Here is a 24,622-nt window from a genome sequence, read left to right on the forward strand (position 1 = left end):
TCTCTTTCCCTTTCCTCTCGTGAGGATGCTGGTGGGTTTGCGTCTGAAAGCCCTTCCCAGAGAGGAGAAGGAGCTTGCTAATAAGATGAGTTCATTGATCACAAGCCGTGTCAGAAACAGAACAAAAAAAAGGGCGGGGAGGGGGGAGAGAGAGGGGGCATCTTATTGGCTCTTTCCCATTCAGCGTTCTCCAAAGGCAGACAGGGAGAGGCGAGGGGGCAGCAGATCCCGCGTCCCTGGTGATGCTTGTCTGAGGACGCTTGTCGTGTCACGTCATGGTGTATATCTGTGTTTTGTTCCCTTGGGAGAAACTTGAACAGAGGAGGGAGGGAGGGGAAAGGAACAGAGGGTTCCTCTGGTCTGCCTGTTGCTGGGCGAACGGTTCCCGCCCTCCGCCCTCCATCTTGGCTGAAAGGATGCGAAATTGGCAGCGCTTGGGAGCCCTCGGGGTGGTGGGTGGGGATGAGCAGCAGTGCAGGAGGAGAGACAGCCAAAGGCAGGGTTGCGAAAGCCTCTGTAAGTGAACGGATCGAGGCCTGTGGGCACAGTGAGTCTGCTGGGGGGAGCAGAGGGGGATCTGAGCAGAGAGGCCGCAAGGCGGCCTGCAGGCGTGAGAGGCCATTGCGGCCTCCGCTCAGGGGTGGCCGGAGCGCACGTACTATGGCTGGGGCCGCAGAGGCCACAACCCCCCTGGCGCACAGCAGCTGCACGAGCGGAAACTGCAGCCGCATGGGGTCGGCCGCTTTGCCAGCCGGGCTGGTCTTGAATGCCGGAGTGGCGCACAGTCGCATACAGGACAAATGTAATGTTTGGAGTACACAATCTGAAGGTGGCCCCGGACCACGTGCAGAGTGACTTCCCTCATTGAATCCAGGGTGGAGAAGGGGTGGCTTCCTCGTGGAAATTGTGCATTGCACGGCAGTTTTCACAATTGCATGCAGCGCAACACACAGGGTGTTCCCAATGGTGAGCGTTCGCTCTGTGTTCACCAATTCTGACTTCTACCTGGGCAGACGACGCCTTCCAGGGACAAAGCATCCTTGCCTGGCTGAGCAGAAATGTCAGGGGTGGGGGGCAGGGAGGCTCAATAGTAATAATAATAATAATAATAATAATAATAATAATAATAATAATAATAAAAAATAATAATAATATTTCTTACCCGCTTCTCTGATTGGATCGAGGCGGGGAACAACAGCAGGCATAAAATATTAATTAAAAACATATTATATACTGTTAAAAACATCCTAAAAGCATACTAAAATTCTCCTGGACAGGCCTGGCGGAAGAGATCAGTCTTGATAGCTTTCTTCAATGCTAAAAGACTGTCAAGCTGACGAGTCTCCTCCGGCAGGCCGTTCCACAGTCTGGGAGCAGCAGAAGACGAGGTCCTCTGGGTAAAGATGCGTTGGAGACTGCATTTCTCAGCTGTTCCCTCCCCCCCCCCCCCCATCCCCAGAACTACCCAAGGAAAGATGAGCCCCTGTGTGGTTTTGTGTGCAAGAACATTCTCTTGGCAAGGGATCCCTGGGAACGTGGCATTTGCTCTTGCAGAGGCAGTAGAACCCCTGGCTCCTGTTTAGATGTGGGCGACAGGCCTCGGCTGGGGCTCCTCCTCCTCCTCTCCGACGCGGTGGGGGCTTTGGTCCCAGAAGGCCTTTCTTGTAGTCTCGGGTCGGTGATTCATGTCAGGCATTTATAGACCGCCCCAAAACAGCAGGTGTGTGCATGCGTTTGGTGGTCAGGAAGTGGCACTCTGCTTATGCTCAGATGTCCTCTTTGTTACATGCGTTCCACTTCTCCGGAGTGTGTTTCCAATCCATCCTTGAGAGTGCTGAAGGGGCAGGGTGCAGATCCAGGGGCCTTTGTGGGTGCAGGTGAGCCGGCAGCTCCGTGGACGGGCCGGTCCCGGCTTCGCTGCTGCTGCTGCTGCTGCTGCTGCTGCTGCTGCAAAGGGGTTGTTTGCCCATGTCCGGCGGGGTGGCTGGCCGGCCGGCCGTGGGAGGCTGCTGCTCAGAGCAGCCACTGGCGTTTGCGTTTCCTGCATGTTCGCACATCTTGGCTGCTTCCTCCTTATGCTTTCCTTCACAGGGACCTTTGGCCCCTCTTCAGCTTTTGGTAAAGGCTCCAGCGGTGCAAGGGCTGCTCCCGCCTCTTCCAGATCTCCGGAGAAGGGCAGGGGGCTCTCTGAGGCGTGGGCGTGTTCCGCTGTCGGTGTGCAGCTGGCCCCTGCGGGCCAATTGCCCCTGGCTTTAGGAGCGTGTCTGTGTGTGTGTGTTGGGGTAGATGCAGGCCAAGACCCGGCTCCCTCCCTTCACACAAAGACATTTGCTGCTTGTGATACAGGGCAGAGCCTGGCCAAACCCCTTCCCACTGCCTTCATGCTGGGGGCACTGGGGGGGGGTTGCTGGTTGCTTCCTTTCACCTATACACCCAACTCCGCTGCCACCACCCGCCCCCCCCCCCAGCTCTGCCTTGTCCCTGTGATCCTGGCTCTCGCCTGATGGCCAACAGGCCCTCCTCGCCAGTGCCAAACTCTTGTGGCCAAGTGCAACAGCAAATGGGTCTGGATGCTCTTCCCCATGCCCTTCCCCCCCCCCCCCCACGCCCAGCTCGGAGCGCGTCCTTGCTGCTCAGCTGCAGGTGATCTGCACCTGGGTGGCAGGTGTTCAGCCACATTGCCGATGCCGTGCTGTGTGGGGCTTGGCCGTTCTGCCAGGTCCCACCTCCGCTTCAGACCCAAGGGGCTGTGTGGGGCAGGCGGCCTACCTGACACAAAGCAGACTTCGCACAGTCCTGCTATTGAGCAAGGGCTGAACTTCACATGTTGGGGAGCCCAGTGCCCCCCCCACCCCCACATTTCTTCTGAGGAAGCAGCAATGCCAGGCACGGGCGCAGGGTTTGGGCAACCCCCTCCCCCCACCGCGGAAGAAACAGGGCTCTTCCCCGGTTCCCCATAGGGATCTCTCTCTCTCTCTCTCTCTCCTCCGCCTTGCTTTTGAGGGCTGCCATTTTGAGAGCTGCGTCGGCAGTGCGCAGAGACCGAAATCGCACGGGGGCACCGGCGCCGCTGTTCACTGGGAGGACAGAGAGGGGGCAGGGGCAGGGGCGGGTGGGGCGATGAGCTCTTCAGCGCACAGTGAGTTAAGCGTCACCCCACGGCTGGTCATTATCCTATCCTCTGGGGAGTGCCCCAAAATGGTCAGCCCTGAGCAACCAGCACCTCAGAGATGGGGTAATAAATACGAAACTCTTTCCTCATATATTTGGGACTCTTGATGTGACAGCTGAGAAGAAGCAGGTTCTGGGATGGTTTGGGGAAATTATCTGGAACTCTGTTTTCCTTGTGTTAACCCTAACCCGGATCATTTCTTCCATCTTCTGAGGGCAACTTTGGCAAGGCTGAATTTCCAGGTTCTGCCCTTCTTGACGGCCGACCTTTCAAAAACTCCCTTCCTATCTGTGGCGCGAGGACTTGATTGTGCTTTATCAACGTGGTCATTGTATGACAACTCTTGGCTTAGATTTCATTTGAAGTTCTTGGGGCTCTGAATCTGATCTGAGTTTTCACATCCTTGTCACTTGAAATTGTGGTGTGGCTTGTTTGAACCACCCCCCAGACACACGGCGTGAAATTGAAGGCGGCTCAGAGAGGCAGGAGGTTCTGGGCATCCCGGCCCCATTTTAGCAAGAAATTCAGTAGCTGACGAACTGGGGCCTGCAGGTGGGCCCCGCTCCCCACCCCCCAGGCTCACCAAAAAGCCGCTTGCCTTAATTAAGTGAAAATGTCCTCTCTCTCTCTCTCTCCTGCTCTATGAAATAGTTAATTAACAAATTGCTTAAGAGCAAGACAGTTTGTCAAGAGCAAAAAAAAGGGGGCAGGGCTTGATTCAGGAGCGCCCCAAATCTCTCTCACTCGCCTGACGAGTGTGTCTACTCACCACTAGTTGGGCTTGAAGCAAAATTCTTTGGCTTCCAAAGAGAAAAGTGGTGGAAGTGGGGCTCTGTTGCTTGCATTGATAACAGTGCTGTTGTTATCGATGCATAAAAAGGCAAGTACTCCTTTAAAAAGAATGCAGAACAAGGTGATTTTTGGACCCTGCCAGGGATCTCTGCCTGCCACCACCCCCAGCCTGAAATGCTGCTCCTGAGATTCTGGACAAAAAAGATGGATCCTATTTCATCTTAAAATCTTCCACACAGCAACTATAATGCATTTTCACACGTAGGGCAAGGAGGCAAACCAGTGCAAACCTACCGCAACGGCCCTTTTTTGGGAATTTAGCCAGCAGCAGCAGCTGTCGTCGGGCTTCTCGACTTGAAAGGTAAATTGCCCACTCTGGCCAGGTGCGCTTTGCATTCCCCCCCCCCCCCCCGGTGCAGGAGGGAGCGAGCATTTGCCAGGGATGGCTGACACGGGTGTGGCGTGGTGGTGCTCGTGGTTTGGCCAGAAGCCGGCTCTCAGGGCAGCCCGGGCTGGGCTTCCTACTGTTCCCACTGGGCAGGCAAGGGGGGTGGCGGGGGTCTGCGTATACAACTGGAGCCGTTCCGGCTGGGGACGCGGTGCTGAATGCTCGGATCAATAGCCTGGCAGAATTCTAGGCGCTGCGTTTCTGCAGGAGCCTGGCAAGGTCAGGCAATGCTCGCCAAGGCTTCATGCAGTGGCGTTGCATCCATCCATCCACCCCCCCCCCCCGCAGCCTCTGCTTGACCCTGAGTGCTTGCCAAGAGCCTGTGTGCAGGGTCCTGGGGGACTGCCCAGCTCCCCTTTCCTTCTCTGGCTGTGCAGCGGAAGGGTCTGCCGTGTCCATCCGAGGCGGCCTGAAGCCTGCAGACCTGGGTGTGCCGTCAGCTCTCGTCTTCCCTGCTGAGAGTACGGGAAGTTTCGTCTCTGAGGGTCACCTCGATGGCCTTCAGACACTGCCCAGGTCACGCTGCGCGATATATGAAAACAAGGGCTGGGTTTTATGTCCTTTTATTTATTTATTTGTAATATTTTAATACCACTTTTCCACAATAGTTCCCAGGGCGGTATATACAACAAAACCTAATAAAATGACAATAATCGCATTGAAACAAGCAAACAACAATCAATAAAACCATGTAAAAATATTAAAACAATATTCAAGACACTAATAGCAATTTAAAAGGCAAAATTAAAAAAAACCCTTTTTGAAATTTTGGGATAATAGAATCACTAAAGCAAACCCACACATGAATGAATAGGGAGCCCTGTCATCCCGTGCTTTAAAGAAGTTGAGGTGGGCAACTTTTTAAAAATACGGGTGTGGGTGTGGGTTGGGCCCTGCTGGGGCCTCTCGTAGGAGCATGCATGGTGGGGTCTTGCGCGTGGCCCAGGCAGGAACCCGGCTTACAGGTGCTAGCCCACGTCAGAAGAGGCATGGGGGGCCCCACGGGCAGGGGGGCGGGTGGGCGTTGCGCTCGAGGAATGGCCGCGAACCCAGCTAGGCTCACTGGGGCCTTGGCTCACCTTAGCATTTCAGCTATTTATTTCTGCACTTCATTGCTGCTCTAGAACCAAGTTCTCAGAGTGGCTTAAAACAAGAATTTTAAATATGTACAATGCAAGAGGCCAACAATAAAATAAAAAGCAGCATGAAAACAACTAGCAAAGGCTCTGGGCCCGTTAAAAGGCCTGGGAAATCAGAAGGCCCTCCCCTGGCACCAGAAGGCGCCATTTGCGGGGGACCCTCCTGCCCGCAGGGGCGATCCTTTGCCACCCGAGGCCGGGCCTGCCTGGCTAGAAGGCATCCGGCGTGCCTCGTGGGCGAGCCTTGGGCGCACCCTTGCCATTGTCCTGCCTCCTCCCAATGGGGAGCGGGGCGGCAGTTCAGGGGCCCTAGAGAATTCCTGAATGTGAGACCACCTGTAAGACTGATCCCAGACCCCCCCAGCCCCCACCCTGCAAAGGAGCGTTGTCCTTTAAAATGTGCAGAGCAAAGCAGAGAAACGTTTGGCCCATTTGTCCTCGGAGAACGGCCTGTTTGCAAACCCAGAAGTTGTTCCTGGGGAGACAAGTTCGTTAGGATTGGGGGGCTGAAATGAGTAACATCCAGAGCCGAAATTGCGGGAGGCAGGAATTGTGTCCAACTCCCCACACACAAACCCAGCCCCCACCCCCCTAGACAAAAGTCTTTTGGGTGGCTGATTCCTATCCTCTGGCCTGCCGCTCCCTTCCCGTGGAGCGCCCGGGAGCCTCGTCTGGGCAATGGCATGTGGCATTTTGACTGGAGGGGTCTGGGTGCCCCGACTCGGCTCCGGTTGTTTTGGGGGGAATTTATTTTCTCCCAGCCTGATTAAGCTCTGAATTGCAAGGACGCAGACACGTGAAATAGCATAAATCCTCAAACACAATTGTACTTTTGTTCTTAAGATGGACGCTTTGGAGGCTGTGCGTGGTAATGATGTGGCTTCCTCATGGGCTAAAGTCGCTCAGGCATATCGACTAGGAAAGCGGTGTGGAAGAGGCAGGAGCCCCACCGCTTTCACAGCCCCACGCAAGCGGTGTGGAAGCGGCCTGTGGCCTGCGTCCATGGACTCCAACGCTCGCCGATGCGCTTCAGTGCTGCGATAAAGCAGCTGTGTGGCTCCTGCCTCTTAGAGGACGCTTCCATCGTTCAGTATCCCGCCTGGTGTAGATCTGGACACAGCTTCTCTCCTTTGGGTTTTATCAAAGTAGGTGACGGACCCTTGGGCTGGGCTACTTTGGGGTTGTCTCACCCCCCACCCCCGCCGGCAGGACAGTTGTGGAGAAGAACACCTGGGAGGGTGTGGCCTTGCCAGGGGCTGCAGCCTCCCCTTGTCCTTGCTGCCGGCACCACAAACCGATCCAGTAGAGCCGGGCTTCGCCCGTCCTGCACCGGCACCCGCTCTCTTCCCTGAGCCTCCTGATCCTTGCCTTGGGACGCCCGCCACCACGCTGCAGCCATTTTGCTGTGGACTGCCCTCACGGCCCTCATCGGAAGGGTGCATGGAAGTGATGCCCACCCACGTTTAGGAAATGCTTCAGGGCTGGGTTGAGCGGCATGTGTCCGTCTCTGTGACCAGCGGCCCCACTGGTCATGACTAGGTGGGCATCTGTGTTTCTCCTGCTGGGGCCAATGGCAGCCTTGGGGCCGGGGGTGGGTGGTTTTAATTGGGAAACCCCTGTGAGGGGAAAGGCTGAATACACCCCCCCCCCACACACACACCCCTGCTATTACACAGTCTTGATCTGGACTGCAATCCAGACAAGACAGATGGAGTCCTGGTCAGGAGGGAGACCAGTTGGGGTTGTACACCCCACCCCACCCCCACTTGAAGAGTCAGCATTGCAGGCTGAGGGCCGGGGCTGCCAGCTCCCCACCCAGGTGATCGGTGGCCGGGAGGGCCTTTGCCCAGCTTAGCCTGGCGCCCCAGCTGTGCCCGTTCCTGAGGACGTCAGTCCCGGCTACGGTAACACCTGCCTTAGTTACAGCGAGATCAGATTACTGTGATGTGCTCTCTGTGAGGCTACCTTGGGAGAAGCATTTGGAAGTTGCAGTTGCTCCAGAATGCAGCAGCAAGGAGGCAGATGGGGAATGTCCATGCGGCCCCATGGGGCCACACCTGACCTGTGATGTCTGCACTGGTTACAGTTTTGCTTCTCGGCGCAATTCATTGTGTTGCTGATTACCTGTAAAGCTGCAAATGGATTGGGTGCAGGATAGTTGTGTGTGTGTGGGTGGGTGGGGGTTCTCCCATACCACTCGGATGCTCCTTCAAGTCAGAAGGAGAGTGGCCCTTCTGTGTGTCCCACTCAGGGTGGAGCCTCAGCTGATGGCCACAAGTGGCTTCTCAACAAGTGGCTTCTCAGTGGCTGCACCCATACTGTGGCACACCTTGTCCCATGAAGTGTGGGTGGCTTTGTCTCTGGTTGTCTTTGTTCGTTGGTAAAGACATATGTTCTACTCCGCCCCTCCCTCCCCCCGGCCCATCTGGTCTCAGTTCCACCTGTGCAGCACTGGCAGACCCAGGCAGACCGGTGGGGTCAAGCCGAGCCCATGACCAGCGGTCCTCACAGGAGCCCGTGTGCTTGTGTGACTCCCCGTGTCCGGGGAACGCCAAGGCTGTGCATGTGTTTGCAGGGCTGGCCGTGACACGGCCTGACCAAGGTAGAGGCCTCCGGTGCGCCTGCCTGCTTAGTGCTGCCCCTTTGCCCCCCTGCAGGATTTGGGCATGGAGTCCACCTCCTTGGATGATGTGCTGTATCGCTACGCCAGCTTCAGGAACCTCGTCGACCCCATCACCCACGACCTGATCATCAGCCTGGCCAGGTACATCCACTGCCCCAAAGCGGTAAGTGCTCCCTCGCGGTGTGGCTGCTGTGGGCTTGCGGAAGGGGAAAGCGGGCTTGGAGGGGGGGGAGTGGAGGGCAGCCCAGGGGCTGCCTCTGGGCTTTGGGTCCCGGGAGGCCTGGCTGGGCTCAGGTGCTAGTGGGGGGGGGGGAGGCAGGTGCTGCTGAGGTCTGCAGCGGCTGTGACTCGCCTGGGCGGAGAAGCCTTGCTGGGAAAGGCCAGCGGCAGCGAAAAAGGCCAAGCCAGCGTTCTAGTGAAGAGCGAGGAGCACAAGAGGTCAGGCTACTAGCCACAATGGCTCGGAACGACGCCTCCCTTCTCTCAAAGGCCGAGGGGGGGGGGGGGCGCCTGGCAAGCACTCGCCTCTCCAGGGCATTTTTCTGGCTCGTGCCGCAGACGAGGAAGCCTGGGTTTGAGCCAATAGTGTGGTCATTCCTCTCTGCCTTTTAGAGAACAATTAAGCAGCCTGGAGAGAGAGCGGCAGCTGAATGGTCTGTGTGGAGCTCAGGCTGAGGGCCGGAACGCAACGGGGCGGAGCAGATGGGGTTTCCTTTTTAAAAAAATATTCTAGTAGGACTGAAATATTACCTGCCCGTGTGAACTCGTGGTGTGTGTGACTGCGTATGCCCTTGTGTTTCATTCAGGATTCCTTTTTCTGGGTGGTCCTTGCTTGCTTCCTGTGATGGAATTAAATTTCTCAGTACAAATTTTCACAGGATTCAGCAGCTGGTGCCTCCAAAGGACATTCAGATAGCTCTGTCGGGTTTCTGGGTTGTTCTGCGATGGTGGTGATGACGAAGTTGACATTTTACTGTCCTAATATGGGAGGCGGGCCTGTGCTGCCCTCTGTGGCGGCCCCACGGCTGCTTCGGGCCTCAGTGTCTCCTGTGGGGCTGGCTCAGTCTTGCATTGCCCCTTCCCAACAAGCCACAGCCTCTGGCTTGGATGTATTCATAGAATAGCAGAGTTGGAAGGGGCCTGCAAGGCCATGGAGTCCAACCCCCTGCTCAATGCAGGAATCCACCCTACAGCATCCCTGACAGGTGGCTGTCCAGCTGCCTCTTGAAGGCCTCTAGTGTGGGAGAGCCCACGACCTCCCTAGGTCACTGATTCCATTGTCATACTGCTCTTACAGTCAGGAAGTTTTTCCTGATGTCCATGCTGTAATAGGAGAATAGGAATAGAAATAATATTTATTTATTTATTATTTATTTTATTACATTTATATACCGCCCCACAGCCAAAGCTCTCTGGGCGGTTTACAATAGTTAATAACATTGAACATTAAAAAGTATATAAAATTTAAAACCATCAAAAATATAAAAACAACAGTGTAAAACAGTATCCATTTATTGGCCGCTAGCCCTGATGTCGGGTGGGAAGGTGCCGTTGCCCTCGTCTCCTGCTTGTGGGTTCCTGTGAACCGAATGGTAAACTAGGTGGACTTTTGGTCTGATCCAGCGTCAGGGCTCTTTCTTAGTTTCTTTAGGCTCTTATAAACTGGGACGAATCGGGACCTCAAAAAGTCCCCCTGTTGCACACCTGATTGGTTTTCAAAACCGTGTCACATTTCTCATACATACAGTTTCCAGGGTGCTTTCCTACGTTATCGGTTCTTGAGGTACCTTTGGGTTTCCGAGTGCAAGATGGATACCTCTGGCTTCCTGCAACTTGAGCCCGTTATCCCAGAGTGCAGGACATGGAATAATGGGCTCAAGTACAGGAAGCCAGATTCCAGCTGGACATCAGGAAAAACTTCCTGACTGTTAGAGCAGTACGACAATGGAATCAGTTACCTCGGGAGGTGGTGGCCTCTCCCACACTGGAGGCCTTCGAGAGGCAGCTGGACAACCATCTTTCAGGTACTCTTTAGGTTGGATTCCTGCATTGAGCAGGGGGTTGGACTCGATGGCCTTAGAGGCCCCTTCCAACTCTGCTATTCTATGATTCTATGACTCCAGCTGAGAGGAGTGAGCGATGGGGCAGCTTTGGACAAACCCTTCTTCACACAGCTGCGTCTGCAGTAACACAACTCTCCATGTTGGCTGTGCATTATGACGCAGGGGTCTGCACGCCCAGCATGGAATTGCAGTTGGGGTGGGGGGTCTTTGAAGCCCACCTTGCACCTCATCTTTAAGTAGCCACATGCTGTTGAGGGATGGTGTCTCCCCGTCCAGTGATGGCAGCCAACAGGACACCCCTAAATATAGCATTTGGCCGGGGGGTGGGGGGCTAGACCTGATAGAGGCTTCCTGTCCAAGAGGAGGGACTGTTACGTGGTTTCTCTCTGTCCACACGAGGAGGTGAAAATGAAGCTGCCGCTCCTTCGAGAAACAAGCAATGGGCTCCCTTTGTGTTACTGACGGCGTGCCAGAGAGAGGTTGCCATTTGAGTTTGCCTCGTTTAAGAACGCAATGGAGGGATGAGATGAACTGCATAGCTAGGGAGCGTATTGGTTCTCCCCACCCCCCTTGGGCAAGTCTTGTTTTTCTGCCTTTGAGGGATGCTGAGGGGGACCTTCCCTTTTCCTGGCCCCAGTGCGTGCAGACGGCAGGGAGGGCTGGAGCCTGGCGGACACGCTCCACACGCTTTCCTCCTGCCCTGGCGGGTGGTGAACGCGGCAGCATGAAACGCTCAGCGCAAACTGATCCCTGCAGGACGGGGATGTGCTCATGGATCTCTGTGGCGAGGAGTAAAGGCTTCCCCCGGGGAGAGGGGCTGGGGGTGCAGAGCAGCGCGTGCGCATGTCCTTCAGGAAGTGGGGGGATGCGCCCGGTCGCAGCAAGCGACGCGGCTGGACTGGGGAGAAACCCCAGCTATTTCCAAAGCAGAAATGCGTGCTTTTGCGCGATTGGTGATTTAAAACACACGTGCTCACAGCTGGATACATCTTAAATTTTAACCCTGTTTGTTATTGCTGGGGAAATGTCACCTTGTACATTGTTTATTCCATAGATAAGTCCCTGTTTGTACGTTCCGATGGCGACTCAAGGCTACAAACCACACCACGTTTTTATTTCAGCCGTTGGTTTTCAGTGTGCACACACCTGCCCTGAGAAGGGCCACTGGCTGGCAGGCCAGGTGAGACTTCAGAAGCCCTCTAGAACAGCTTGGCAGCGTGGGGGGGGGGCACAGCGGGCGGAGCTTGGACAGCTGGGTTGCTCTCTCAGGTAGGCAACTGAGTGGCCCTTCCTGGGACCTGCAGAGACTCCCTGTCTCTGGGGAGTCACAACTGGGGGGGTTATCAGTTTAGCTCGAACAGCCAGGCCGTGCTAATTGGGAGCCTGATCAGTGCCCGCTGGGAAATTGCCTGACAAGGGAGGGAGTTCCAACGGCCTGAGAAGAGCCTGGGACTGGCCAGCGCGAGCCACGAGGCCTGTAGATTTGAGAAGGGATAAAAGAGTGGGCCGCCAGGGGCCCGTCTTCCCTGGGCCTGTAAGTGCGTGATGCGGAAGATCCCCGCTGAGCTGGGTGAAAGCTTGGTCTCTAGCGAGGTTTTCTTATGTTGAAGTGTCTGGAGGTTCCAGGGGAATTTATTTGCCTTACGCTGCCTCCTCGGTTAGTTGGTTGGTGTTCTATTGGTATTTTACTTTTGCACCAGAAAGGCAGGATATAAACGTTTTGATTAATAAAAATAATGTCTGGGGCTGTCTTTCCGAGGGCCTCCCCAGCCCATAACGAGCAGCTCATGGCACCCGGAGCCGCCTCCCCCTCCCCCTCCCCGGAGCCAGTAGGGGCCTCCTTCCTTCCTTCCTTCCTTCCTTCCACCAGACCAGCGTCAGGTGCGGCCTCATCTCTGCCCCCGTCGTCCTCGGTTCTGCCGTGTCCCACATGACAGACCCCCTTTTGGCTGAGAGTTGGGGCTGCATCCCAGGCAGAAGTGGCTCCTCCGCTTCCTTCTAGCCCTGCCTTAACCTGTCTTTCCCCTCGCGGTTCCCCCAAGGAGCTCTGACCTCAATCTCCCAGCCCGCCCTGCTGCACGGCAGACCTCGGCTGAGGGGTAAATCGCTCAGGTGCCTCCAAGGCAATCAGGGAGGGGGTCTGGTGCACAAGCACCGCCCAGCATTGCACCTCTCGGGACCCCTGGCATGCGGGGGGGGGGGGGAGGGGAGACTGGGATCTGGCTGGGGAGGGGGAAGGTGGGCGGCTGTGTTCGTGCCCCCCTCCCCCCCAGTTCTGACTTGATTGGTGCAAACGCCCCCCTTGCAAAATGGGCCTAAGACCCCATTTCAATGAACTGGACCCTGCCTGGACTTACCCGGGCTCACGAGTCCAAGGGCTGCAGGTGGGGGCCCTCGGGAAGCCCACGGGCCAGAGGGAGGGGGGCGGGCAGCTGCGTGTGGGCAGCGCCCTTTGGGCCTTCCTCGGACGAGGCCTTCGGGCGCTCCCTCCCTTTTCTCCAGAGCCCCCACTCTTCCTGACCAGGGCCCGGGCTCGCAGGCAGGATCCGCAGCGCTACCTGCGTCGTCCTGTGTAAAATAGGTCGCCATGAATATTTCACAGGGCCTCATAAAGAATTCATGCCGGAATTCAGTGGGGGGCCGACCTGAATAGAGCAATTAGCGGTTTCCCCGGGGAGAGAGGGAGGGGAGAGCCCCCCTGTCCCAGTGCACCTCCGCAGCCCCTCCCTCTGGCTGAGACGTGGCCACCAGCGTCTGGCTCTGTGCCTGAGCTGGACACCGGCTGGCAAGCAAAGGGCTCCCAGCACCAGGCAGCCGTCGGCCCTGCGGACCCGGGAATTCGCCTGAGCCACGGTGCCCATGTGCCTGGGACGGATGACGTAAAGAAGAGCGTGCTTCTGGGCATGAGCAGATTGCCTTTCTCATTCCTGGGAAGCTACCACCACCACCACCCCTGCAGTGGCCTCTCAGGAGAGCCTGCACCAACTGGGGATGTTGGAGGGCTCCCAGAAATGTTCCTGGATCCAGGGGACAAATGCCCACAAGGGACCCCCGAGGAAGGTGACCGGCCCGGGTTCTCCAGGGGCGGCTCTCTCACCCTGCGCTGAGGAGCAGCTGAGCAAGAGGAGTGCCAGTGTGCCCCGGGCTCCCCACGCCGTTGGGCGCGGGGAAAGGGTCACCAATTGGGGGGGGGGCTTTAAAGGGGGTGAGAGAAATTCCTGGGGGAGGAGCAGGCTAGCTATGGCTCTGTGCTGCTTCCAGGATCTCAGGCGGTACACCCGTGGGCCTGGTTGCTGGGGAACATGGGTGGGAGGGTGCTGCTGCAGAAGGCTGCAAACAGCCGGGCCGAGGTCAGAGCCTGGCCAGGAGACACCCCCCTTCCCACCCCTGGCGATGGCAGGCAGCCAGACCTCAAGGGATGCCCGGCGTTGCGGGGGCTGAGGGCCAGCCGTGGCAGCCCCCGTCATTCGCTGTTGTCATGGCAAAGGTGTGAGCCGAGGGTGGGGAGGGCGTATGAGCGGAGTGGTGGGGTGGACTGGGTGGGTGGGGGGTGTATGCCGGGTCTCACCCAGAGGGCCCTTTCCTCGCGGCTGTGCGAGTCCCCTAGCTTACTGGGCAGGTCTTACCTTAACTGTCGCTGAGTGAGGCGAAGGCAGGGCCTGAGACCTGGGTTCTGGTCGGTTGGCACGTGTGTGCGCGTGTGTGCTTGCTTGCTCATTGGCCGAAAGCCAATTAGCGTTCCCTAGACAGCAGGAGAAGCAGAAGCAGAATGAGCCTGTGGCAGAGGCCGCGGTGTGGGGCGCGCCTGTTGGCTTCTGATCGGCAGTGGCGGGGGGCTCTGGCGCTGGTGCCTGAATAGGGGCAGGCTGTGGCCAGGCGCCGCCACCGCCCTTGGGCACGAAGTGGAAGGGGCGAGAAAGAGGGGGCGAGACGACAGCGGCGGCGCCTGAGCTGCAGAGGATGGGGAGGGCCGGCTGGGGGCCGCCTTGGGCAGCAGCCGTGGGCCCTTCAAGAGGGCCAGTGGCTTGCTGTGCCCTGCAGGGCGAGGCTTTCCTGAAGCATTTTGCTCCTCAGGCTGCAGCTCTGTGGCCAGACTTGGAAGGGGCGATGCTTGAGTTGCGCCGTTTGGACCCGTCTTGTGGGAAAAACTGCCGGGCCAGGCGTCGCGCCTCCTGATTCACTGCGGAGGCCGCAGGGCAGAGAACGTCTCCGGCTGCAGCACGTCATGCGAGCTGATCTGGGCTGGGGGTCGGGGAGGGCCCCGGGGAGGACCGCACGGCTGGGCTGGGGATCTTCCCAGCAGGGCTGGGCTGGGGATCTTTCCAGTAGAGCTGAGCGCGTCCAGCCTCGACCCCCCCCCCCCCCGCAACCGTCTGGCTGCTTTGCCGGAGGTGTCGTGGAACCGGGAGAGCGCATGAGGCGGCAGCCTCCCCCCAGGCTTTGCTCGCACAGTGATGGCAGAGAGCTGGGGGGTGGCGGGGGGGGGCACATCTGTCGTGAGGGTTCTGCTGTCACGGGGGTGGGGGTGGGGGTGGAGGGCTGCCGGATCCCTCTGGATGGGGGGCGGTTGAACGGCTGATGACCGCAACAGGCGGCCTGTGATGCCTGCCGCTTCTCCACTGAGGAGATCGGGTTGGTGCCGAGAAGGTCAAAGAGCGCGTTCTGCACTGTGTGGGTTGATCTGGAGGGTGGGGGAGGCACAGGCGGGTAGGGGGGGCGGGCCTCCCTGCTGGTCGAGGTGAATGTGTGAGTATTTCAAGCGGAAATGGGAAGCCGGTGTGTTGGGTTTCTCACCAGCCTGCAAAGCAACACCTCTTGCAGTGCTTGGGGGAGAGGGGGGAGGGAGGGGGCTCTGTCCCACTCTCCTGCCTCCGTGTGCCAGGGCCAATTTCCGAGGCCATTGGCCCGCTGCTGGTGCTGCGTCATCCCCCCCCCCCCCAGCTTCCATCTGTGTCCATAACCCACGTGCCCCCCTTCTTTCCTTCCTTCTTTCCTTCCTCCCTTTGCAGGAGGGCGACTCGCTGGGGGCCATGGAGAAGCTGTGCCGGCAGCTGACCTACCACCTGAGCCCCCACTCCCAGTGGCGACGGCAGGGCATGGTGAAGAGGAAGCCGCAGGCCTGGTGAGCGAGGGAGGGGCGTCTCCTCCGCGAGGGCCACCGTGGGGCGTTGGAGGGGGCGGGGTGGGTGGGGAGCACCGGCTGAGTGGGGGCCAGACTCGCTGGGGGGAGAAGGACAAGTGGAGTGGCAGGGGGGAGGCCTCTGGGCCTTGTTCCCCCCCTCCCTCCCTGGCGGACCATGTGGGCCTGGAGGAAGCCGGAGGCCCCTGGGCAAGGCTGGCACGGGGGACGGGAGCAGCTGATCCTTCAGCAGGTAGAAACCTAGAAGAGTAATAATAATAACAACAATAACAAAAACAATAACATATTTATTACCCGCCTCTCCCTCTGGATCAAGGCAGGGAACAACACCAAATAAAACCAATGCAATATTAAAATAACAGTCACAACATCTTAAAATTCTTAGCTTTAAAATCCATCTGGGTAGGCCTGCCGGAAGAGACTAGTCTTCACAGGTGTCTTAAACTCAGAGAAGGCATTAAGCTGATGAATCTCCTCCGGCAGGCCGTTCCACAGTCTGCGGGCGGCGGAGGAAAAGGTCGGCCTAGTTGAGGCTGACTGGAGTAAACCTTTCCCAGAGGACCTGAGTGTGTGGGGCGGATTGTACGGGAGAAGGCGATCCCGCAGGTAGCCTGGACCCAAACCATGTAGGGCTTTAAAGGTAATAACCAACACTTTAGACTTCGCCCGTAAACTGATTGGCAGCCAATGAAATGATTTTAAAGTTGGTGTAATGTGGTCACCTGTAGGTGTACCTGTGACCAACCTGGCTGCCATATTTTGAACTAGTAGAGTAGAGTTAGAAGGGGCCTATAAGGCCATCGAGTCCAACCCCCTGCTCAATGCAGGTTCCACTGTCGTGCTGCTCTAACAGACTTGGAGTTTTTCCTGGTTTCCTGTAGCTTGAGCCCATTAGTCTGTGTCCTGCAGTCTGGGAAGATCAAGAAGAGATCCTGGCCCTCCTCTGTGTGACAACTGAAGAGTGCTCTCATGTCTCCCCTCAATCTTCTCTTCTCCAGGCTAAACATGCCCAGTTCTTTCAGTCTCTCTTCATAGGCCTTTGTTTCTAGACCCCTGATCATCCTGGCTGCCCTCCTCTGAACACGCTCCAGCTTGTCTGCGTCCTCCTTAATTGTGGAGCCCAGAACTGGACGCAATACTCAAGATAAGGCCTGACCAGGGCCGAATAGAGAGGAACCAGCACCTCACGTGATTTGGAAGCTATACTTCTATTAATGCAGCCCAATATAGCATTTGCCTTTCTTGCAGCCCTATCGCACTGTTGGCTCCTATTCAGCTTGTGATCTACAACAATTCCAAGGTCCTTCTCGTTTGTAGTATTGCTGAGCCAAGTATCCCCCATCTTGTAACTGTGCCTTTGGTTTCTATTTCCTAAATGTAGAACTTGGCATTGATCCCTATTAAATTTCATTCTGTTGTTTTCAGCCCAGAACTCCAGCCTATCAAGATCACTGAAGTTTGTTTCTGTCTTCCAGGGTGTTAGCTATCCTACGCAATTTTGTGTCATCTGCAAATTTGATAAGCATTCCCTGCACTTCCTCATCCAAATCATTAATAAAATGTTGAAGAGCACTAGGCCCAGGACAGCCCTGCGGTACCCCACTCGTTACCTCCCCCCAGTTTTGAGAAGGTTCCGTTGATAAGCACTTTTGGAGTCCGATTCTGTAGCCAACTGTGAATCCACCTAATAGTTGTTCCTTCTACCCCACTTTTAGCTAGTTTGTCAATCAGAATATCATGGGGCACTTTGACAAAAGCTTTGCTGAAGTCAAGATGTATGACATCCACGGCATTCCCACAGTCCACAAGGGAGGTTACCCGATCAAAGAATCCATGCTGACTTCTAGTAATCACTACATTGTTTTCAAGGTGCTTACAGACTGACTTCTTTAGAATCTGCTCCAAAAATTTCCCAGGGATGGACGTCGGACTAACTGGTCTGTAGTTCCCGGGTTCCTCCTTTTTGCCCTTTTTGAAGATAGGGACAACATTAGCCCTCCTCCAGTCATCCGGCACCTCACCCATCTTCCATGATGTCGCAAAGATAGTGGGCAGTGCTTCTGAGAGCTGGCATTGCCTGCTGTGCCCCTTGCATGGAGGGAGCCTGTTCAGGTTAGGAAACGGAGGCCCCAGTGGGTTGACTTTTCAGTCCGATAGGAAGCACCTCCGTTCCTGTTACTCCTCTGTGCTGCAGTGCAGAGTTAAGGCTTCCGTGCCAGTCCGTGAGGGCAAGTGGACCGAGATTTTGCAGTCTCCTGCTTTTCTGTGTTGCAAAGGCTCCCTTCCTATGTTCAAGTCTCTCTCTGTGTGTGTGTGTGTGTCTGTGCGTGTGTTGCAGAACATGCTTTTGAATATGCTTTTGGGCTTGGGTGGCACGGACTCTCCATCGCTCATAGAGCTGAGGCTCACTTCTGACAGCTCCTGCTGCTTGCAAAGGAAGATTAGAAATGAGAAATGAAAGACGTGCCGCCTGGAAGTCTAGGAGCCGTGGAGGATGTGCTTGCAGGCGGGAGCGCGTGTGCGTGCGTGCGTGCCTGCCGGCCGCTCGGTCACTGTTCCTCCTAAGCAGTGATGCTGCTGCCCTGCTGGATGACAGATGAGGTGCCAGGGCTGGGTCCTCCTTCAGGAATGATGGGGGTTTGCGCTCCCCCCCCCCGGTGCTCTCCACAACCTGTCACCCTCTGAATCTTTGCGCAGATTAACTGGAGATTAATTTCATCTTAGCTTTAGCCACCAGCCTGCTGCTGGGAAAATCAGGCACACACTGACGTGTCCTTGAGGGAGGGGGGAACCCACCAATCTTGCAGGGACGTCAGCAAGCAGGTGCTTTTTGGCATTTGTTCTCCAGTTCCCCACATGGAACCGCTTGATTTCTAAAAAGGTTTTTAAAGGAGGGCCCTTTTGCATCTGCCTTTCCCCACCTCCCCTCCCCTCTGTAATCCCAGTCACAAATGCACCAGAAAGGTTCCCATCATTTAAAGTTGCAAATAAATACATTGTCTCTCTAAGAATAACCATGCAAATTACAGACTAAATAAATAACCTTATTAGAAAAAATAAACATATATTTATGTATTTATTTATTACATTTTTATACCGCCCAATAGCCGAAGCTCTCTGGGCGGTTTCCTTCTATATATGCTTGCACGCAGCTTATATAGAAGGAAATTGAAACTAAAATAGCCCTACGTGGGATGTGTCCCTGGCACCAGGTGACGGCCTTTTTATTTTCTCAGATATTTCACCTCTGTTGATCTGTTTTACATGGACTTCGAAGTTTCCCTGGGGGGGCAGACAAACAAAACAGTTTTCTGTTTTTATTTGAACGTAATGCTATTTATTTATTGATGACATTTACCTAGATCCTGCCTTTCCCCCTCCTCAAGGAACCCAAGGCGGCACACATAGGACCCTCCTCCTCCTCCTCTCCATTTCTTTCCTCACAACAACAACCCTGTGAGGCAGGTTGGGCTGTGAGGCAGTGACTTTCCATGGCAGAGTGGGGGCTAGAACCCGGATCTCCCAATTCCCAGTCCAAAGCTCCAACCATTACACCACACTGGATCTTTTATGATGCTAAATGTTTGTTGTTCGCCCCCCCTCCCCCCGGTCAAGTTTCTGAAAAATGGGGCATAGATATAAACAAACAAATAAATAGTGAGGGTAGAGGCGTGAAAGCTGGAGGCCGGTGGAACGGCAGGTTAAGTCTGGCCCTCTTCACATGGCCTAAAGCCAAGCCCTGAGCATCCCCCACTGGAAACCATCCAGACTGTGGCATACAAGACTGTGGAGAGGCACTTTTGAGCCAGGCCACCAGTGGGAACTTCCCCGTCTCCTTCCTGCTGTGGTTACATTTCCTGTACTGGAAACGCCCCCTGTCGAAGCCTGCAGTGCCACTTCTCCGGCTGCGTGGGCCGCCTTCTGCTTCAGCTTCAGCTTCGAGCTGTGATCGATACGGTGGCTTTGGCTCTCTGCCACCTGTACTTGCTCCAGAGGAGGGGCTCGGCTCCCATTTGTGTGAGTCACCAAATCAGGACGGGGTGGGTGGAGAGCAGTCCTGGCAGGCAGAGGCCGCCTGAAGCTTCAGGCTTCATGGTGCCACAGGGTAAGGGGGCACCCAGGTGGCCGGAGGGAAGGCCAGAGCCCATCAGAGGCAGACCTGCGTCGGGAGCGTCTGGCACACGGGGTCTCTGCACACCACACGCTCCCTTCCTTCTGCTGGAGGGGCTCCAGATCCTGGCAATCCCCCCCCCCCCAATCTTGTTGTGCTTCATGCTGCCAAGTGGGCCTTGAGGGTGCTGAGGTGCTCTCCTGGATGGGTCCCCGTTTCCCAGAGAGAGGACTTGCTAATCGGATCTCCGTCTCTCACTGGAGCCAGCTGGCAGGATTTCTTCCTCCGACTGGGGTGGGTGGGAAAACGTCTTTCCATCTGCCTTTCATTCAGGCACGTTCAGGCCATGTGGCTGTACTGCCTGCACAGGGTCCCTGCTCTGTCTCTTCCTCCGTCTCAGCCCAGTCCTCTGCCTCCACCTTCGCTCGCAGGAACGTATGCCAACCTTACAGGACAGGTTACTGAGCCGATACAGGTGAATTGTCCTGGACATTTGGGAAAGCACTAGCTGAACCTTGAGTGTTGCCACATCTTCTGCAGACATCATTGAAATGTTAGCATGGTTTCCTTTCCTTTCCTGCCCCCCTTCCTGTTGTTCTCCTGAGCGCTTCGTTCTTGGAGCCTCTTCCTTGCCGCCGGGGTGGGCGGTTGCCAGGCCTGCTGTGTGTGGAGGCCTGGAGACGGCTCACAAGGCTCCCTCTCCTCTTCTTCTTCTTCTTCCTTCTGTTGCAGCTTGAAAGCCATCCTGGTGGGGAATCCTCAGGACAACACGGTGGACCTGTCTGGCATCCCTCTGACCTTGAAGGAACTAGACCGGGTCATCTCCTACCTCCGGCACAGCTCGGAGCACGTGGAGAACGTGGAGCTCTGCTTCACGGAGCTGACGGATGAGTTGTTCCTGCAGCTGCTGCCTGTCCTCAGCGCCCTGCCTCGCCTCAGCACGCTCTCCCTCAATGGCAACAGGCTCACGAAGGCCATCCTGCGGGAGCTGACGGAAGCCCTGAAGGACTCCCGGAATTTCCCCAGCATGACCTGGATCGACCTGGGCAACAACGTGGACATCTTCTGCCTGCCGCAGCCCTTCCTGGTCAGCCTGAAGAAACGGTGCCCCACGCAGGGCAGCCTGCCGACCATCCTGGAGTTTGGCGAGAGCCAGGTGAGCGACTTGGAGAGCCAAGAGGGGCTCCCCTCTGGGGACGAGGACAGGAGCGACAGCAGTGCGGGGGATGCCGGGCCCGGGCAGGGGCAGGCAGGTGACGCGATTGAGGTCCGGCTGCTGCCGAGTGAATCTGCCGCGCGAGACGAGCTGGTGCCTGGTCTGCTTCAGACATGAAGAGCGTCTGCCTCTCATGGGCTCCGAAGGGACCCTCCCAACAGCAGCGACGAGTCTTGGCCAGGCTCAGCGGACGCCGACGAGTTGCTCTTGCGGTCATGAATGCCAGTCAGTTTTCATTTCATGGAGGACCAGGTGGTTGTCGGTGGGAAAGGGCGTTGAGCCTTTTAGCTCCCCAGCTCTTGTCACTAGGACGGAGGAGACCCGTGTGGCCTCTGCGGCGCTAGAAAGAGGAAAAGGCGTCAGGATTTCCATTTTGGCTATAGCGCCCATCCCCCATCCTCATTACAGACTGGCTACAGATGTAAAACTAGCAAAACCTTGAACTTCCCAGATAAATAATTGTTTTGAGTAGCAATTTCAGGAAAGGATTTCTACTTTTGGGTAAAAGATGGAAGGGTTGCAGAGAGCTGGGCCTGTTCCACAGAACGGAGCGAAACACTTGTGGCTTTCAGGTGCAATTGGGCAAAACCAGTGTGATGGCAGCCACCGGAACGAAATGCCGCAGAGGAACACTGCGTGTGATGGCATGGGAGGCTGCAACCTTGATGAAGCTAAGCGGGGCTAGGCCTGGTCAGTTTCTGGAAGGGTGACTACCTGGGAACCCCATGTACATGGATCCCTGCCTTGAGCAGGGGGTTGGACTCCGTGGCCTTGCAGGCCCCTTCCAGCTCTGCCATTCTACGATCTACACTGTGATCTGGCCAACGAGCGAGTGGGGTTTCCGGCCCTCGGCCCCATTCGCCTCCCAAGTTCCACAATTTAACATGCTGAACTCATCACTACAACGCAGGATGTGAATCAGCAGAAGGGCCCACCTGTTGGATCTTGCAGTTGTTTCCACTGCTTCTGGATTGGTTTGCACATCGAAGACGCCGGGGCAAAGGGAAAGCGCTCCGGACGCCCTTCGCTTTCAACCCAGGGGGCTTAAGCCCCGTGACCACTCTGTCTAAAGAGCAGATGCTTGGTGGGGGTGGGGGGCTGTGGTAACGTAGCTGGTCGTGGCCGTTTCATATATTCATATTGCAATTAATTGTGTGGAATAGCTGTGCTTCCTCACAGGGGTTTCTGTGTGGCGACTGCGTAGCTCTGCCGTTCTCAGCTACTTTGAATTTTCCATCACTGTGACAAGGAGGGGAGCCTGGGGGGCAGTTCGGACGCAGAGCTCCGCTCTGGCCTCGAGTCTCCCTGACCTTCTAGGGTACTTTGCTTCCTGCAAAAGGAACGGAGCCACGGCCAACCGGGCCTTGCTGTGATGTGGTCCTCATGGCGCCTGCTTCCTTGCTGGACTGGCCACCCCCACCCCCTGCCAGGATTGAGTCAGTGGCCTCTGTCGGGTCTTCGTTTTGGCTACTGAGAGTGCTTTCCCTCCCCCAGCCGAAGGAAGTGACCCCCCAGTGCCAGGCATGAGTCTGCTGCAAGGAGGTCAGTCTCTTCATCCAAGGAAGGACCAAACCTGCTTCCAGGCTCCTTCGCCTTCCCACACCAGCGCCCTCCACCCCTTCAGCTGCAGCCACGGATGAGCTTCCCCCGTGGCACCCACGCAAGCCACGTTCCCCATCTGCTGCCGTCTCCGGGACCTGTGCACCCTTTCTGGAGGGGCCAACCTGCTCTTCCTAGGAGTCAAAGTTTTGTCCTAATTTGCATGTAGCTGGATTTTTTTTTAATATGCTTTGTAAAGCAAGCGTGACAATAAAATCTCTCATTTGAAATAGGAGGGTTTCTCCGGCGGTGGCGGCGGCGGCGGTGGGGGGGAGGGGAGACAAAACCTTCTCTTGTGGAGCGGAATAATTGCCTGTCGCGCTGCAAGGGAGACAGGCGGACGTTTTGCCGGGAGAATGACAGCGAGCCGTCTGTGCCGAGAGTTCGGGGCCAGGCCCGGTCTCGCGGATGCCGCAAGGACAAAATGAACGTGGGGGGCTGCAGAGACATGAGGTGCCGTGGGGGAGGGGGGCAGCCTGGGTCCTTCTGGGGGCAGAGTGGGGAGGGGCTGCTCCGTTGCAGAAGGGGCCACTTGGAAGGAACTAAAGTGGCGGTGGGGGCAGCGACCAGAGCAGCAGGAGGCCTGGGTGTTGCCCCCCACCGCCTGCCTCTGCCGGTTGGAAGCTGACCAGGAATGTGGTGCAGGAGAGGGCAGCGTGGGGCGCTCTGGCTCATTCTGGCTTCTGAGATCTTACCTTTGTGGCCAGACTGGTCTCTGGAATCGTCAACACTGCTCTGCAGCACCTTTCTAAAGGGTCATGTCTCAGCAGGCTCTATTCTTATCCAGGTAGCCAATGAATGGACAGCAGTGTGGCAGCCCAAGACAGCAAAGTGCAGGAGTGTCCCGGGCTCCTTTTGAAAAGAGCCCAAGACCAGTCCCTGCCGGGAGAACAGCTGCTTGGGGAGCAGGCGGGGGCTTCACCCTGCCTTTGCAAGGGACTGGGACTGGGACTTGCAAAACGGCAGGCAGGCAGACCGCTGGACCTGATAACCGGCCTCCTGGAAGGGCATCAGGCAGGACTCGGTTGCACTTTGGGGGGAGGCTCTCAGCTGGCCCCTCCCACCCCTCTGAACCCCCTGCAGCAGATGGAGGCGCTCGGGGTCAGAGTACATTGGGGAACAGACACCCACAGGCTGCTGGGGTAGGTCGGTGGGACAGGACTGACCGGTGCCACTTCTAATCAAGCAAAGGTGGATGGGCCTGGCTCTGCCAGCAGTTACAACCTGGGAGGGGGGGGCACAGCACACTTGGCCAAGGCAAGAAAAACGCCTGTTCCCTTAGAAGAAGAATTTATTACGGTCACAAAACCAGCAAAACAGGACAGCACTGTAAACTGGAATTCCTGCATTGAGCAGGGGGTTGGACTAGATGGCCTCATAGGCCTCTTCCACCTCTACTATTCTACGATTCTATCATTCTATGAACACAATAATATTCCCAGGGCCAACAAAGCAGGATGGTGCTATAAATGTAATATAAAAAGGTGATAATTAAAAGTACAAGTAGAAAAGCAATTAATTAAATTGTACATGTCTCACTCGTAATATTGTGAGATTTAAGAAATTAAAACATTGTCACAGTCAGATGGTATCATCCCACGCTGACAAGCAATTGTAGCAGCATAAAATCTTTTGCCACCTTCGAGGTTATCTGAGAATTCTGGTCGGCCAGGAAATAATCTATGTAAAACACATCAGATCTCCCAGGAATTCCTTGTAAGATACGGGGTAATGAAAACATGCTGAAAATCACAATGAAAGGAGCAGTACATGGCCCACAGTCTCTGATCATGCCAGCTTTACAGGGGCAAAAGTGCTCAGCATGTGGAATCCTGCTGCATCTACCCTCCAAAAGTGCGGAGGGAAGCACGTTGTACTTCCCTCCGCAAAATACTTTCCTGTATTTTGGAATAGTTAGAAAAGTTAAATAGGTTGCAGGTAGAGAAGCCTGCCCCCATCTCTAAATTCAGTTGGTGGGGCAGCTGCTGTGATGTGATCTTGTAGCTCAGTGTCCCTCATAGGCTGCCCTGTCCTCTTTGGCTTCTGACTGGCCCAAGGCCCGGATGGCATTTCCCGAGAGACCCAAATTACACAGTGTCTTGTCCACAGCTCTTTCTTTAGAAATGTTCCAGCAGCAGGAGGGGCCAAGTGCGCCGCTCACGTCCCCTGCTATCAAAGGAGGCAGAAATGTCGCCACACAAAAGGGTGCCAAGCCGCGGGCACGTGGCCGGCAATGCCCATTTTGCCAAGGCTTCTACAAACTGGCCACTGGAACTGAAGCCTCACATCTTCACAGAAGGCCCCTCGACGTTCCAGGAG

The 24,622-nt window shown here is 56.1% G+C and overlaps 1 protein-coding gene across 1 annotated transcript in view; it reads left to right on the forward strand.

Annotated features, from left to right (window-relative positions):
* Positions 1–22,536, forward strand: part of TMEM248 (transmembrane protein 248) — a 40,170-nt gene extending 17,634 nt beyond the window's left edge. Inside the window, exons 7-9 of the mRNA XM_063146378.1 lie at positions 8,209–8,337; positions 15,247–15,359; positions 20,221–22,536. Of these exons, the coding sequence (XP_063002448.1) occupies positions 8,209–8,337; positions 15,247–15,359; positions 20,221–20,821 (843 nt within the window). The 3' untranslated portion in view covers positions 20,822–22,536. The remainder of the gene's footprint in view (positions 1–8,208; positions 8,338–15,246; positions 15,360–20,220) is intronic.
* Positions 22,537–24,622: the final 2,086 nt, after the last annotated feature.

This window comes from Elgaria multicarinata, chromosome 22 (genome assembly GCF_023053635.1).
Source record: "Elgaria multicarinata webbii isolate HBS135686 ecotype San Diego chromosome 22, rElgMul1.1.pri, whole genome shotgun sequence".
Taxonomy (NCBI): domain Eukaryota; kingdom Metazoa; phylum Chordata; class Lepidosauria; order Squamata; family Anguidae; genus Elgaria; species Elgaria multicarinata.